General features: G+C 60.3%; 1 protein-coding gene across 1 annotated transcript; it reads left to right on the top strand.

Moving 5' to 3' along the window:
- Positions 1-402: 402 nt before the first annotated feature.
- On the top strand, positions 403-1,323 carry PTF1A (pancreas associated transcription factor 1a). Its single transcript, XM_074897969.1, has 2 exons — positions 403-1,030; positions 1,121-1,323. Exons 1-2 carry the CDS (start codon positions 403-405, stop codon positions 1,321-1,323), a joined length of 831 nt encoding a protein of 276 aa, XP_074754070.1.
- The last annotated feature ends 15,062 nt before the right edge of the window (positions 1,324-16,385 follow it).

The raw sequence follows: 16,385 nt of genomic DNA, 5'->3' as shown, positions 1-16,385 counted from the left end.
CGGCGCCGCCCCTCGGCCGCCGGGAGCGCCGCGGTGTCCCCCGACGGGGGGGGACCGGCCACCCCCCCCTTCCCGCCCGCCCTCCCGCCCCCCCCGGCGCTCGCTGATTGGCTGGCGGCGGCGGTCAGCGGCACGCGCCCGGGGATGTCGTTATAAGACTCCTCGCGTGCCGCCGGCCGCGCCAACCGGCTCCGGCCTCCTCCCCGGAGAGCGGCGGCAGCGGCCCGGCCGCCCAGGGGCGGGGAGGGCAGGGCAGGGCAGGGCAGGGGCGGGGGCCCGGGCCCCGCCGCCGCCGCTGCCGTCGGGGCGGCTCGGCCAGCGGGCCGGCGGGAGTGGCTGCAGGCGCGTCCCGGCGGCGCTGCCGTCCCGTCCCGCCCCGTCCCCGCCGGGGCCGGGCGCAGCATGGAGACGGTGCTGCTGGAGCACTTCCCCGGGGGGCTGGAGTCCTTCTCCTCGCCCCCCTACTTCGACGAGGAGGACCTGTTCCCCGAGCCGCCCCCCCGGGACGCGCTGGCCGCCGAGGGGCTGCTGGAGCCGGACGTGGACTTCCTCAGCCGGCAGCTGCAGGACTACTACTACCGCGACGGCGGCGACCCCGAGGGCGGCTACCGCTGCCCGGCGCCGGCCGCCACCTTCCCGCCGTCGCCCGGCTCGCCCGGCTTCGCCTACGAGTGCTGCGGGGCGGGGGGCGCGGCGCTGCTGTCCCCCGAGGGGCGGCTGCAGGCGCTGGGCTCGGCCAAGCGGCGGCGGCGGGTGCGCTCCGAGGCGGAGCTGCAGCAGCTCCGCCAGGCCGCCAACGTGCGGGAGCGGCGGCGGATGCAGTCCATCAACGACGCCTTCGAGGGGCTGCGCTCGCACATCCCCACGCTGCCCTACGAGAAGCGGCTCTCCAAGGTGGACACGCTGCGCCTGGCCATCGGCTACATCAACTTCCTCAGCGAGCTGGTGCAGTCCGACCTGCCGCTGCGCAGCGCCAGCAGCGAGAGCCCCAGCCAGCCCAAGAAAATCATCATCTGCCACCGCGGCACACGTAAGTGGCGGCCCGGGACGGCCCGGCCCGGCTCCGCTCTCCGCAGGAATGCCGGCCCCGGCAATAACCCCCCCGCCTTTCTCCCCCCAGGATCTCCCTCCCCGAGCGACCCCGACTACGGACTCCCCCCGCTGGCCGGTCACTCGCTGTCGTGGACCGACGAAAAGCAACTCAAGGAACAAAACATCATCCGGACAGCCAAAGTGTGGACCCCTGAGGACCCGCGGAAGGTGAACAACAAACCCTCCCTCAACGACATCGAGAACGAGCCCCCCTTCGACTTCGTGGCGTGAAGGCGCCGCGCGGGTGGCCCCCGCCCCGCCCTGTACATGCTGTATGTAGAGACCTCTATTGTAAATGTAATTTAAGATTCAGACTCTAAGGGCAATCAACTTTATTTATATATTTATTACGGAGTAGTGATAGAGGTAGAATCGTCTGTTTTGAATACATAATTTATATAATTTATCCTGATTTTTTAAAGATATGCAATAGGTTTATTCCACCAGCACCTTTTTTTGGGGGAAAAAAATATGCCAGAACCTGTGAAAATAATTTATTGCCGCACGTGGACTCTTCCTGTGTTTGTTAATAATAAACCCGGACTGTACCTTGTGGAGCAGTGTACTTGTGGGGGGTGCTGCCGAGACCCCCCGCGCGTCCCGAGGAAGCCCCGCAGTGCAGGCGCGGCCCGGCCCGGTCTGGTCCGCGGGGGGCAGCGGGGAGACCCCCGGGGCCGGGGGGCCGGGAGCGCGCCCCAGCCGGCACCCTCCGCCCAGACGGCGGCCCCACTCCGCCCCACCGCCGGCTCCGGCTGCTCTTATAGAGCCGGGGGGGGACACTTTCCCCTTCTCTCCACCCCTTCTGACGTCCTCTCCTGAAGTGCTTCCAACTGATGTCTTTGTCTATCTCTCGGAGGTCCCTTCCTTTCAGCGCTTCTGCTCCGCTCCTGGTTTCCAGCTGAAACACCCGGGGCCCGCATCGCCAACCTGGCGTGTGTGTGCGTGTCCCCCACCGCTGCCCTGTACCCCCGGCCCCGCCGCCACGGGGATGGGCGCGCTACCCGGAGCCGGACAAAGCTCTTCCCAAAAGTGCCGGGGGGGGGGGGGGGGCAGGCTGGGGGCCGAGCAGGCTGGGCCCCAGGGGGTGCGTGGCCCCCCGGCTTTCCACGGGCCGCGCCCCGGCTCCGCCTGGGAAACAGCCCCCGCAGCCCTCGCCCGGAGGATGCCGGGGGGAGGAGAGGGGGGGCGAGGGGGGGAGGCGAAGCCGTCGTGCAACTGGTGGCAGAGTCGCTCCGGCAGCCCCAGCTCAGCGTGCCCGGCTGCTGGGGGGGCGGCTGGGCTGCACCTGCCCCGGGGGCGAGGGGAGGGGGCGGCAGGGACTGGGCGGGCCGGGGGGGCTGCAAGTGCTACCGGCGGGCCCGGGGGGGGCGGCCCGGGGCTGGGGAGGGGGCTCGGCCCGGCGCCGCAGGTGCGGATTTTCCCGTGGCAGCCGCGGCTCAGCCCCGACGGCTCGGCCCCCGGGAGAGCCCCAGATGCCCGGGCCGGCCCTCGGCCGGGGCAGCGCTGTCCCCGCGCGGTGCCCGGGCGGATGGGAACGGCCCGGGTGAGCCAGGGGATAATTATTACTCATCATAGACCGAACATCTCTGCCCCCCCCCGCCCCCTTTTTTTTTTTTTTTTTCAAAGCTGCCGCAAAGTCGGAACAATATGTTGCATGCATGCTAATTGCATTAACCTAGTTAGACACATTTCGTTCCCTAGCGCGGATGGCATGGATCTCTTCCAATAGCAATTAGGGGAGCTACTTACCCACACAAACACGCCGAGGCTGGACCGGGGCGGGGGCAGGGGGGTGTGTGCTTTGCTTATCTCTTTGCTCATTTTTAGTGCGAGCCCGGACTGCCGGCGGGGCTGACCGGCTGCGAGCCTCGCCCCGTCCGGCGGCGGGCGGGAGGCGGGCAGCACCGGTGTCATTGAACTTAAACGGGGCTCTTTGAGCGAGAAAAAGAGCCGACCTATAATTCGATCTTGTCCTGTATTAGGACCTCATTAAACACAGAAAGTCGCTTTTGCACAAATGCTTCCATCAGGCATGTAATCTCATTACACTCATTAGAAAGTCAAATGTTAGTCGGACTTCAGCTTAATTATAAGTTATGGAAGTGTTGTACCGTTTCCTTCTGTGTATAGCCCCGTCCGTCTCAATTGGCTTTGGTGATGCGGTCCCCCACAATTAAAACACTACAATCATTGTTATGTGGCACCTTTTCTTCGGCGTGCCACTTTTTTTTGTGATTCAATGCTTCAACACATCCTTTAGTATGGTGCAGATGAAGCGGAAGAGCCGGCCTTCGCATGTAAAACACCAGGGTCTCTATCTTGTCACTCTCCCGTCTTGACTTGGCAAGTCCCTTTAAACGCAATCTTCAAAGAGACTGACAGCTCCTTTTGACCGACTCATCATCCATTCACCCCAGCGTCGCGCTCCTGCGACAAAATCCCGCCGCACAGGGCAGGAGGAAAGCGCCTGTGCAGGTCCCCCGGCCCGGCGGGACCCGGCGGGACTCCGCGGGTCCCGCGAGCCCGGCCCGCAGCTTTTTTGGGGGAGGGGGCTGCTGGTGGGGAACACGGCTCGGCGCGGTAAGGACCAGCGTGGGGGCAGGCGTGACTGACAGCCACGCAACGCCCGTTCCCAGCCGCCTCTCCCCGCGGCCGTGAGCGGGGGGGGGGGGGGGGGGGGGGGGGGGCGGTGATGGCTGCACCTTCCAGGGCTGCCCCCCCTCCCCACGGCGAGCCCCGGGCAGGGGCTCCCCGCCTCCCCCGCGCCCCCGTCACGCCCCCGGAGCCCCCACCGCCCCCCTGAAAGCCCGCACCGGTTCCCGCGGGGGCCACCCCTCCCCGGCCGCTCTGCCCCGACGGCGCCCCGGCGGGACGGGGGAGGCCCGCCCGGGTCCCGGGACCAGTCCGTATCCTCCCTTCCCGCCCCCCCCCCCCCCCGCTCTCCGCATCCCCGCGGGGACTGGGGGCTGCAAAGCGGGGCAGGAGAGAACAAAAGTGGGGGAAATGCCCAGCCTCGCTGGGGGTGGGAGGGTGGTGTCGGAGACACTGTCAGCCCGCTGGCTTCCCGCAGGCTGCCAGGAGGGAGGCGCGGGCTCTGGGGGTGCGGGCCGGCGCTGCCCTCCCGGGACCGGCGCCACTCGCGATGCTGCAGGTGAAAAGCCGATGTAATCGTCCGAAACGGACAACCCGGCATTTTTTAATAAAAATGAAATAAACCAAAATACGGCAACAAGACCCCCGCCCCGAGCCCGAAGGGCTGGAGGCGTCGGTCCGCTCGCCCGCAGGGTCGGCGAGGGGCTGGGGAGGCGCGGGGCCTCCCGAGCAGCGCGGTGCGCGGGCAGAGCCGCCCTGGGCACTGTGAACCCGTCCCGCCGCCGTTCCCAGGGCTTCTCGGCTGCTGGCAGTCGGGCGAGCGCCCTGCGAGGGATCCCCAGCCCGGGCTCCCATCCCTCTCCCATTCACGCCTCTCTCGCTGGCACCGAGGACCAGCTGCGAGGCCGAACAAACACCAGTTGAGTGTCCCCTGGTAAACCTCCCGCTTCCCAAAGCATCCCGCAGCCGGTGGGAATGGTCCTAAATAACTCCACGACAAACCGCGCTGCCGGGACCTGGAAGCGTGGTCGGGGGGCGATTCCCACGACGGGGCCGGGGTCTGGCCAACAGGTGCTCGGGTTTGGCGGAGGGCGCCGGGGGAGCCCGGGGAGGCAGAGCCGCCGCTGCCAGAAAGCAGCCTGCTCCGGCGCCTCCGGCTTTACATGGCGTGGAAGCCGCAAACAATCGCAATGATATCTTTATTGCTAGGTTCATGTCCTGGGCTATAACATATCAATCCCTGTCGTGGTTCTCTCGGATGCACCTGGTATTTCAAACTTGTTCTTTTTGTGCTTCTGGGTCCTGGACTGCAGCTGCCTAAAGCGAGCAAAGAGAGAGGCCCTTACAATGTGTCCAAGACGTGTTGGCATGGTTTGCTTGTCTTTAATGTACCATTAACTATTGTCTTTACACAATATGGGAACTGTAAAGCATGACATGTGTTATAATAAAACACATTTTCAACGATACACTTGGACTCGGCGCTGGGATGCAAGCAAACAAACAGGCCCAAATCTTGTTTTGTCTCCCTCGCTAAGCCTACTGGCAATTAAACTTAAGACCACTGCTTTTCCCCTGATCAGCCAATTAAATTTTATGTCTCCTAATTTTTCACATAGAAAAAAAGTCTCGGTGCCGGCCCCTAAAGACATTGATTTTCTTGCTATCACCTGGCGCTCAGACCTTAGTTCCATTTATCAAGAAGGGAAACGTCAGGCGTTACATAAAGTGACTCTGTTACCATAAGGCTCTCACCATCCTGCCCCATTGTTTTCCCTTGTTAATAACTCATTACCAGGATTTAACAAATCAACCATTACATATGTTTTGTGTCTCCATATTTTGATCCGTACGATTAAGCAGATGTTACGATTGAAAATTGAAAAGTCCAAGGCTACTCTCGTCTGAAAGAAAGAGGGCAGCCTCAAACAACGAGCTAACAATGAGATTCAGAAGATCTTCAGAAAAACATTTACGACCAATAAACAGACTCCAACCTGCTCCATTTCAACCATTGTGCGCCTTGGGGGAATAATTACGCTGAATAGGAAGAGGTCCGCGGGGTTTTCAATGCCAAGCCCACAGGTGCGGGGTGGCACGATGAATGATCCGCCTGATTTTTGCCAGGCTCAAGGGCCCTTCTCCTGGCCGGGCGAGCAGATACGAAATATTGTCATTTCTTTTAATTCACGGCGTTACTCTCAGGGCGAACAAAGGGGCGGGGGATGAATGGCTCCGGCTGCCGCCCCGGCGCGCCCGGCCCGCCGCTGGCCTCGCCGGAGACCGCCCGGCGGGGACGAGCGCGCCGCCGCCGCCGCCGCCGCGCCCGGGGGCCGCCCCGGCGGGCACCGAGGGGGGTCCGTCCGCCCGCCCGGTGTCCGTCCGCACCCCCCCCCGCCCGCCCCGCGCCCGCCGCGGCCCCGCGCCGCCCCCGCGCCGCCGCGCGCCTCGCCGCGGGGCCGGACCCCGCGCGGGCGCGCGTGCGCCCCGCCGCTCCCCGCGCCGCCGCCGCGGCCGGGAGGGGGCGGGCGGGGGGGCTCCGCGGCGGGGACGGCTCCCGGCCGCTGCCCCCGCCGCCGCCCCGCCGCCGTCGGGGCCCCGGCGGGCGGCGGCGGGCGGCGGCGGCGGGGCTCTCCCGCCCGCCGGCCCGCGTTGCGCATGGAGGTCTCCAAGAGGGGGCCCGGCTGCCCGGCGCCCCCGGGGACAAGGGCGGCGCCGCCCCTGCGCGGCGGCCGCGCCGGGGGCGGCCCCGGGGGGGGCCCCGCGCGGAGCCGCCGCGCCGCGCCGCCGCGGCCCGTCCGGCGGGCGGCCCCGCCGGGAGGAGCGGGGCTCCCCCCCGGGCGGCTCCTGGGGCGTCGGCGCCGGCTCCGTAGGCAGCGCTCGGCTCTCCGACCGCGGGCGCGGCGCCTGCCCGCCCGCCCGGCGCGGAACCGGCCCCCGTGGGGCCCCGCGGGAGCGCCCGCCCCCCCCGCCCCCTCTGCCCGCCGCGCCCCCGGCCTCCGCCCGCCGACCCGGCCCGGCGCGGCCCCCCGCTTTCCCCGCGCACCTGCTCCGCGCAACCCGCAACGCCGAGCGGCTTGGAGAGGGCGGGGGAGGCCCGGCCCCGCCGCGCCCGCCCCGCTCGGGGAGGCCCCGCGGGGCAGCCCCGGGGCGGCGAGAGGCTCCGGCCGCCCTGCCCGGCTCTGCCCTGCCCGGCCCGGACGGGCCCCGGCTGCGGCGGGCCCCCCCCCGACCCTCGCCGCCCCGGGGATACCCGGTCGGAGCGGCGCGGCCCGGCCCCGTCGCCCCGCCGGGCGGGGGCTGCCCTGTCCCCGGGGAGAGGCGGCGCGGAGGGGTCGCACGGGCGGGCACCTGCCGCCGCCCCCGCCCCGCGCCCCGACGGGCCCCCCAGGCCTCTGCCGCCGCGGAGCGCTGCCAGAGGGCCGGGCCGAGGGCAGCCCTCGGCGGCGGAGCTCCGCGCCCGCCGGGCGGGCGGAGGCGGCTTCCCCTTCCGGGAAATGTCGCCGCCGGACGCCCCGACGGCCGCCCTGCCCCGGGAACGCGCTGGGGGGCCTCGCCCGGTCCGGGGCGGCCGCTCCCTGCCCCCGCCGCCCGCGCTCCGGCCCCGGGGAGAGCGAAGTCGCGGGCGAAAGCCGCCTCCCGGCCCCGGGGCGGAGGGGCTCCTCCGCGGACGGCGGGCGGGGACGCCCCCGGGGCGGGACGGGCGCCCCCGACGGCGCCGGCCCCTACCCGGGCGAGGCCTCGGGGAGCTGCCCCTCGCCGCAGAAGCGAGAGGTGACCCGGGGCGAAGCGGGCCGGGCGGGGAGCGCCCCTGCGGGTCCCGGCGCGGCTCGGGCAGCCCCGCTGGTGCCTGCCCGCCGCCGGTGGCCCCGGGCCGGCGGAGTTTTGGGAAGAGCGGGAAAGCACGGAGCCCTCGGGACGTGTCAGGCCCGGGCGTGCCCGCCGGCGCGGGGAACGGCGGCGGGCGCGCCCCGACGGCGCGGTCGGCGTGGCCGGGGGCTGCGCGGAGCCCTGCGGCCCCCCCTCGGCGCGGCACAGCCCGCGACACTGACCTTCCCGCGGGGGGGACCGGGACGCGCCTTTCACGGAATTAGCCGCACAGGCGTCTCGCTATGACTTTTGTTCCCCTCCGCCGCCCGGAAACACCGCGCCCGCTCCGCCGCCAGTCCGGCCCGGCCCGGCCCCGACGGCTCTCCCAGCGCCCTGCCCCGACAATGCCACGAAATGCATCACTGTCACCGCCCGCGGGTGACAGATGAGGCGAAGGCGCGGAGCCCTCGCCAAGGTCAAGTTGAAGATGCCGGTGGCGGTGTGGCCGCCGCCGGTTGATGCCGAACAAGGCCCGGCCCGGGGCCTTCGGGGGGGCCCGCCCCGACGCTATATTTTTCCCTGCCCACCCCCCTTCCCCTTCTCCGCCTGGGCTTCGCCAGGTGTTTCTGCGGGGGCTTGCGGAGCCCGAGGCGCGTCCCGAAGGGACGGGGCGCTGCGCGGTGCTGCGCGGGGGGGCGCGGAGCCGCGGGCCCCCCGGGGCCAGGCCGGCCCGGGCCGTGCTGGGGCGGGGCGGGGCGCGGAGCTCCGGCCGCGGACACACGCGCGGTCGCCGGCTTGAAATAAACTGTGCAAATCTCTCCGGGGTGGGTTTTACCCCGCGTTCAGCAAAAGTTTTCCAAACGGAGTCTGGTTAAACAAACACTTCGCCCTTCTCCCGCTCCCGCTCTCCCTCGCTCTGTGATGATTGATATTTTTTATTCAGCCAACTTTTATTTACCTTGCAAAAATGTTGGGGACAAATGTGATAAATTACAGATATGCAAATTTCTTTGAATGGTGTTGTAAGTGTGTCTCGCTGGAGCTGAATAAGTCCTTGCAAGTCGGTCTGCGCGCACTCAGGACCCCAGGGAGCTGATCAAAGCACCCTTTCTCTTTCATCCCCAGTATTCTCCTCCAAACTATTTCGATACAATATGTTTCCATGATGCACTTAATGTGCTAGGGACACAGAACTCATTACAACCTAGCTAGTTCTGCCGACCCCTTTGTTCAGAGGCATAAAGTTAAAAAAAAGGAGGGGCGGAGGGGGGGAGCGCTGCTAGTTGCCAGCTTTCTGAAATGTTAAAGCATGCGTCATTTTTCACCAGGTCTCGTCTTGATATCCTCAAAAGACAAACTATGAAACCGGCCTCAGCCCTTTCTGGCATTAATTACGCTGCTGTCCAGCCGATCTGTTTTTCCTATTATATGCATTTCTCAGCAGGGATTTTTTTTTTTTTTTTTTTTTTTGCAAGAGTAATGCAGCTGCAAGCCGAAGTATGAATGCGTTTTATCGGTATAGAAAAAAAAAATAAGTGGAAAGGCTGAAAAAGATGTCAAAGCTGATGTTTTTTCTTGCTTGCCCCACGTCTGAGGCAGCGGCTTTGGAAAAGAGTTTTGGATCGCCCTGTTACGCTAATTGTTTTTGCCTCGAATTGCCGGCTTCTTAGAAGAGAAAAATCTCAGCCGCGGGCTGCTGAAAGCAGGTTACATGTTTACTGAATTGCCGATGCGCCCAACAAACATTTTTTTGCCGGGGAAACACTTCCAAGCATTTGGGGAAATAGCTGGAAATTAGCAGCCCCGAGTTCAGGGCGATCCATTTCAGACCCACTGTGAGGTGGCGGCTGTTTGGGGAAATGACTCCAGCGGGATGACAGTAAGAAATAAACTCTATTTCAGCGGATGGCGCGTTTGTTTACGAGGTTGATTGGTTGACGGAAATGGCTGGCAGCCAGTTCTGGGAAAGATTCCAGACCTGACTCCGATTAACCCTCTCTGGTGAAACTCTGCTGGAAACCAACTCACCAGCAATTGCCATTAATCTACTTACTAATTAAGCCAATTCATTTCTAAAGGAGAAAAATTCCTTTCTTTGGCCAAACTGATGGGAGGAAATTTGAAAGAAGCGCCAAACTGTGTAACTGTAATTCAGCCAAGGACTGCTAAAACAAGGTGTTGATATATAGCTGGAGTTTTAAAACAAGTTTCTAGGGCAACAATCCTTTGGAGACGGTGGTATATAGTGCATAGTAGATGAAGCTCGAATAATGGTGGACTGCAGTGTGCAATTGTACGGACATTGGTTGGAACCGGGACTGCTTTTCCCAATTAAGCCACTCAAGGCTTTTGCTCCTAATAATTTATCTGCCCCGTTTAAACGTTTCAGCCTTGGGCGACAGCTACAAAGAGCATCTCTGCCGGGACACAGGGAGCGCGGTTGTGGAAATAGCGTCAAACTTTTGCCCGGCGTTGGCGACGGCACCTCCGCTCCCCCCGCTCCGGGGTCTCCGGGGTCAGGCTCAGCCCAAGAGGACGCACGGACACCGGGACACCCGCTGCCCTTGCGGCCCCCCGTGCCGGCGAGGACCTGCCTGGGGTCCCGGCGGCGGCAGCGGTGCCGCTCCGGGGGCTCTCGGTGAGGCGGGGACACATTTTATCCAGGTTTCAGCTCTAGGCGAGCAACGCGTAGCTCCCGAACACACGGTCTAGGCCCGGGAGGCAAGTCCCGGGGCCGGGAGACCCGGGCCGAGGCCGCGGGGGGGTGGCCCCGAGGACAGGGTTCTATTTTCAGAGCAAGCCGCCACCCCCGTCGCTGCTGGCAGCAGGGCACCTGCTGGGGGGTGTGGGGTGTAAGGGCGGGGGGGGCGCTTCGCCCTCCGTCCCGTCACCTGCGGGAGGAGGAGCGGCCCCGGGCCGCCCGCCCCGGCCGCCGGCCCCGCCGCCAGCACCCTGCGCGCCCCCGTCCTCGGGGCCTGGCCCCAGCCCAGCCACGGGCGCCCGACACCCCGGGCAGAGCCGGGGCGCCATCACCCCTCGCTTTGGCCTCTCTCACACGTGTGCCCCGCTCTTCCCTCTCCAGCACCCGCCTCCGTCCCGCACCGCTCCCAGCGCGGCCTCGTCGGGGCCGGGGCCGCCCCGCTGCCCCGCGCCTCGTCCCGCCGGTGCCAGCCGTGACCGGCAGCGCCGACGCTCCCAAAGCGGTGCTGAGGGGCCGATGGCCGGCACAGAGCGGGGAAGGGCAGGGGGGGACTGCTCGGTGCCCAGCCACGGGCCGCGGCCCCCGCCGCACCCGCTCAGACCGCGCACCCCGCGCACCCCGCACACTCCGCACACCTCGCTCCCCCAAAGGCCGGGATCGGCAGATTAAAGGTCGCAGGCCCCAGGGTAAATGGCGTGCGAGAGACGACAAATTCTAGTTTAGTACAAGTGTAATCGTTCCCTCGTGTTTCGTTTACTGTGGGTATTTTTTGGGGTGTGTGTGGGAGTTGTGGTGGGTTTTTTGTTTTGGTTTTGGGTTTTTTGGTTGTTGTTTGGGGTTTTTTTGTTGTGTTGTTTTTTGTGTTTTTTTTTTTTTTTTTTTTTTTTTTTTTAAGGTGCACGGCGGCGAAGGACAATTGCAAGAGTAACAAATTAAGCGTTCAGTGACTCCGTCTCCGGACAAGGCGGCAATGGTCAAAGCGCTCGGCGGGAGGTAGGAGGATGCTGAGCCTTGGACACGAACAAACCACCCTCCCGGAAAGCAGCAGCCTCTTGTCATTTCACTAAAATGACAAGATCTCGTGAAATACACGGTACCACCAAGGGCTGACGGCGGAACTGTAAACACAACCTGGAGAGGAGTGGGGAAACCTTTCCTCCAGCAGCTGACGGCAACACTGAGCAGGCGGCTCTAGGTAGCCGGGTGTGCGTTCATATCTCCAGCAAACACTCAACTTCTTCATTTAAGTCTCTCTCTGAGATCATAAAAAATAGGATGCGATATCCTAAAAAGACTAATGACATTTCACAGGTAATGCAATTTAGAAAGAAACACTTCCATGTTTTCTTTTCCAACAATGTGCATTTTTGTAAACTGCTATAAATTGCAATTCAAAAGCCCTGATCTCGCCATCCCCAATCATTTTTTATACTGATCAAATGAATGCAGATACTCCCATTTGGGAGGGGCGACATGACATTTCACTTGGCAGTTCTAAACAGGTCACGGACCTTTCACAGACCCTAAGGCAGTGGGAGGGAGCTCTTTACGAAACCGTGTAACCAAATCAAACCAATGGTTACCCCTTTTCAATACCATTGGAATGGTTTGCACAATGCTATTCACATAGCAGCAGAGAAACTGAAAGGATGGTCATCCAATGGAAATTTCTTTTCTTTTGTTTAAACTTGCAGAGCTAAAAAAAAAAATACTAGAAAACAATTACTTTTTGTATGACAAAAAAGATAAACACTTCTGCGTACAGCCGTCCGTGTACGCCACGGCCCTCGGCGCGCCTAGATGTTTATACACATATAGGCACACATCTGTGTGTGGGGATGTACATTTATTGGAGATGTTGCTTTGTTTGAGACCATAGGCACAAAGACACAACATGGCTGCCCTGGAGATGACCTATTGCTTTCAAGTTGCTTGAACACATCAGAATTTCCATTGTTGAGGTTGATTAATTGAAACTGATAAGTTACCATGAATAAAGATTGTTTTTCTGTTTAATGTGGTGGGCCTGATTTGGTAAATGCTTCATTCATGTAGCCTTGCAGTGCAGCATATGGGCAAGATTCATTCAGTATCGCAAACATATACAATTTATTATGCTTGTATGGTCACGACCAAAAGGCCTTTCTATTTTAATGACAAAGTTTGAATGAAAAATTCCATTTAAAGAGTCACTAACATTAAATGCGGGTTTGTAATTTATTCGTGCTGCCGGCTGCCGGGGAACCGAGCGTCTCGGCGAAGCGGAGGCGCCGCGGGCAGGAGGAGCGGCTGCGCCCGTGGCCCGGCGCCGAGCAGCCGCTCCCCGCGGGACGTGGCCGCCCCACGCGCGGCGGCGACGCTCCGCCGCCCCCGCGTGTCGCACGTCGCCGACACACTTCTCGCCGCCGTGCCCGGGCGCGGCACCGCCGGCGCCGCTCCCGCTTCCCTCGGTCGGCGCTCGACGGGGCGGACGGGGCTGGTGGGGAACACCCGCCCCGGCCTCCGGCGCCTCCTCGCCGGGCAAAACCGCCCACGGGCCCACGGGCGCCTCTGCCTGAGGCGGGAGCGGTCAAAACCGGCGCGTCCGCCCGGGCCCTGCCCAAGCCGCCGGTGGAGTGGCGCCCCGAGCGCCGCGCTGCCCTGCCGGCGCCACGGCACGGGTGAGCGGCCGGAGGGGGCTCCCGGGGCCCTCTCGCAGCCCCACGGAGCGCACCCCGGCCCCGGGGGGCGGGTGTCCGCTCCGGCCCCGGACGCCGCCGCGGCGGCGGGGGCAGGTAGAGGGTGTGCGAGGAACTAAAGGTTCGCCTGGGTGTACAGGCTCGCACGGGGGGTTGTGCTGGTGCTCCCGAGAGAAGTCGAGCGACGCTGCGGCCGAGGGGATTTTGCCTCGACGTTTGAAACCCCAGCCTTTCTCCTTGTAAATCTTGTAAAAGTTTTCAGTATAGGCGACTCTCAGCCTTGACCTCCCTCCTGCTTGAAAAGTCCGCGTAATTTTCTGCACCCTCTTACTCTCAAGCAGCCCAAAACAACAAAGCCTCACCCGACAGGGATAAAAGATCAAAGTTGAAATGGAGATGCGATGAAGACCCGTCAGGAACTACTGTGTGGGGCAAATCACTGCACTTCACTCCGCGTGTAGGGGGCGTGTGATCCTGTTCCTGCCTATTTGAGGGGATTTGTAAAACAACATTTAACAAAATCAGCGTATTTGACAGCCAAAGTAGAGCTTATGCACCATCACAAGTAAGTAGTTAGGTGTAGGGTTGAAATTTATGAAAAATCCCTTGAAAGAGCCCTTTCAAGCATTTTTTTAAGAAAATATGACCTCTTAACCTCTTCTTCCCCGATTGACAGAGTAATTTGAAACAGAAACAATGTAATCTATCAAAATAAGTTGTGTTACTTCTGTAAATCAGATATTTATGTTTGAGCTTTCTCTTACTGACAAGCTGTAAAGGCTCACTGTTATTCCAAGGTTTTATCGCTGAGGTTCTTGTCTTTTCTGCTCATTAAGCGTCTGTCTACAGATTACAAAGTCAATAGATGCAAACACCGGACTGTGAGAAAACTCTCCCTGAGTACATAAAAATCAACAGCAGTGGATGCTATACAATGGGAAGCATAGACGGTTTTAGGTGTTCGGTTTTATCATCTTTGAACAAGGAAGAGGGTAAATATTGTGGCAAAATTTCACCTTCCAGTGTTGCACACTTCCTTTTGCCATTCCTCAAGGTGGATCTCTATGCATCGCCATTTCTTCACGGCAGATTTAAGTTTCAGTGAGACATAGTTTACAAGTGTTTTGAGTTTTCTACCCATAGCCACAGCGCCAACCAGGCGTCGGACCTGGATGGGATGACTCTACAGCTACTTTTATGGATTATCCTGTAAAGGGGTGACTGAACCCAGCGAGGCTCTTTCACTTCATTAAAAGACTGAAGGATCCTGGGCCCTGGACGGGATTCCTTCAGCTGTTGAGAGGTGCCTCTAGGTTCGGATTTTCGGTATTTCCCGCCCTAACGAGTCCAAGTTATTTTATACATTTTTTAAAAAAATGCTGTAATTTATACATTCCCAATATTCCTTTGTGCTCTCACGTTGAAGTGAGACTAAAGTAAAAAAACCCAGACAAAACTCTCAGCTTCAACCCAACCCACATGAGAGGGCACTTCGGTATGAGTAAGCTGAGGTGCACAGCTGGATGGGTGTTGCCAGGCTTTTACCAATCGAATATTAATTCCAATAGCACTCTTAAAAATCCGCAAGCAGTATTTTGGACCTTTTTTAAAATTGTCAGGAACAATTCTTCCCCAAGCGTTCCCGGGGACACCATCAGGTGTGTGGTGGGGAATTACTCGGGGGGGATCCGATGCCGCTGGCGGGAGCCGCGGCGCTGATGGCCGCGGGGACGGGACACTCGCCCACTCGCCTTTAAGGTCAAGCACGGCCGAGAAGCAGCAAGCCAGGCGCAGGCTCAGAAAGAAGAGGTAGCAAATCCCGCCCCGTCCTTACAAAGTAGGGCTGTTTACAGGCGTTTTTAAGAGGAGGAGATGGCCGGGGTCTCGCCCGCGGGAGGGGCGCGGAGGCGGCCGCGGGCGCGGAGCGTGTCTGTGGTGCTGAGCGGCGGGGCGGAGGGGGTGCAGCGGCCACGGGCGGCGGCCTGAGGCGGGGACTGGGCATGGGGGTGGGCGTGGGGTGAAGTCCACAGGTGTCTGGTTCCCTGCGAGGGGTCGGCGCTCGGGAACGCGGCCGGACCCCCCTGGCCGGGGGAAACGCTCGGGTGGCTCCGAACCGCGCCCGCAGCGACTGGCAGAGATACACCCCACCTTCACACCCACTGGCGGTTCCCCGATTGCCCGGTCCGCACGATAAAAGAGCTGTTACGTTTCAAACTAAGTGGAATCGACGCGCTCCCCGTTCGCGCCAGCAGCGGGGTAGACCTGGCATCTCCCCTGACACGCCAGTCGGCTTTGGCGGGGAGAGAGGGGGGTAACTTCGGACAGGGTGTGAAACCGTCTCTGACTGATGCTTTACGGCTGGCACCTCATCTAATTCTCCTGACTTAACTCTCCCTGACGGTACTGCGTGTTCTTGTCACTCACGACCCACTCAGGCATACGGTGCTTTCCCTCGTTCTGCCCGACACCAAACAATCCCTTCCCGGAGACCTGAAGCAGCCTCCGCCGCAGCAGCAGCGAAGATTTACACATGGGGGGGTGTGTGACCAGCGAGGCTGTACCTATGGCTTATATTTGTGACTACTTTACAGAAGTAGCAAAGAATTAAAAAAGTTCTATTTGAAAAAAGAAAAGGATGTAGGTGAGGTGGGGGCAGGTGGATGAGTTGGAGCCTGCTTGGGATAAAGAGGTTTAATATGTCTCTTAAGCGTTTGTAAAATATTTTGTTTTGCAGGACATTGAACTAGAATATGATCTGCTCTTTTACCTTTACCTTTTTAGCTTTAAAAGGGTTTAACATTAGACATAATAAATTTTAAATAAAAATATATTTGTATGGAAATATTCATATTGAAGCTAATAAAGTGACAATTACTTTTACTATAAATTCTATTGTATTATTAAACTTGTATGTGGAGGGAGGCAGACAATCGGCAGAAGTGGTGCAGCACTTGAATCCCAAATTCAGGAACTTCAAGAACAAATAAGGGAAACAGTGCACTTCCTATATTTTACTTGATTACTCGATTCAGATTATCATACATTCCTAAACTCCTGTTTATTTTTTTTAATGTCTTTGCTTAAGTAATTATTTATTTCATTAAATGTCAGCAAACTTATCCACAGAAAAAAACACGCATTAAGGTACTGTGCCATTTTTTGTTTTAATAACAATTTCTAAGATGAAAAAAGCTCCAAACAATGAACTCACCTGAGATTTACAGTAATTAATTCTACCTCAGTATATGCAGTTCATTGGATTTATCCACCTGTGTGTGGATGCAACCAAGAGATGGTTTCATTGGTGCTTTGATGTGGAGCACTGAAACTGTTCTCACTTCCATAATGTTTGCCAGTGTCCTTAAAATTTCACCATTTTAGAAAACAAATTCACATTCATTTCACTAAGTGAAAATTTATGAACTGATGTCAGTAATCTTTCCATAAACTGACAGCTTGCAATAAAATCAATCAATGATATTTTAAATAAGAATCACATACCTGAAGCATTT

Source organism: Athene noctua, chromosome 2 (genome assembly GCF_965140245.1).
Source record: "Athene noctua chromosome 2, bAthNoc1.hap1.1, whole genome shotgun sequence".
Classification (NCBI taxonomy): Eukaryota; Metazoa; Chordata; class Aves; order Strigiformes; family Strigidae; genus Athene; species Athene noctua.
The sequence above is the reverse complement of the archived record's forward strand: the minus strand, read 5'-3'. Positions and strand labels throughout refer to the sequence as shown.

What these genes read in the sequence shown, in the direction of transcription:
- PTF1A (XM_074897969.1), top strand. Translation starts at nt 403, where the DNA reads ATGGAGACGGTGCTGCTGGAGCACTTCCCCGGGGGGCTGGAGTCCTTC. An exon ending in CATCTGCCACCGCGGCACAC is followed by an intron (nt 1,031 to 1,120) that starts GTAAGTGGCGGC and finishes TTCTCCCCCCAG; the next exon opens with GATCTCCCTCCCCGAGCGAC.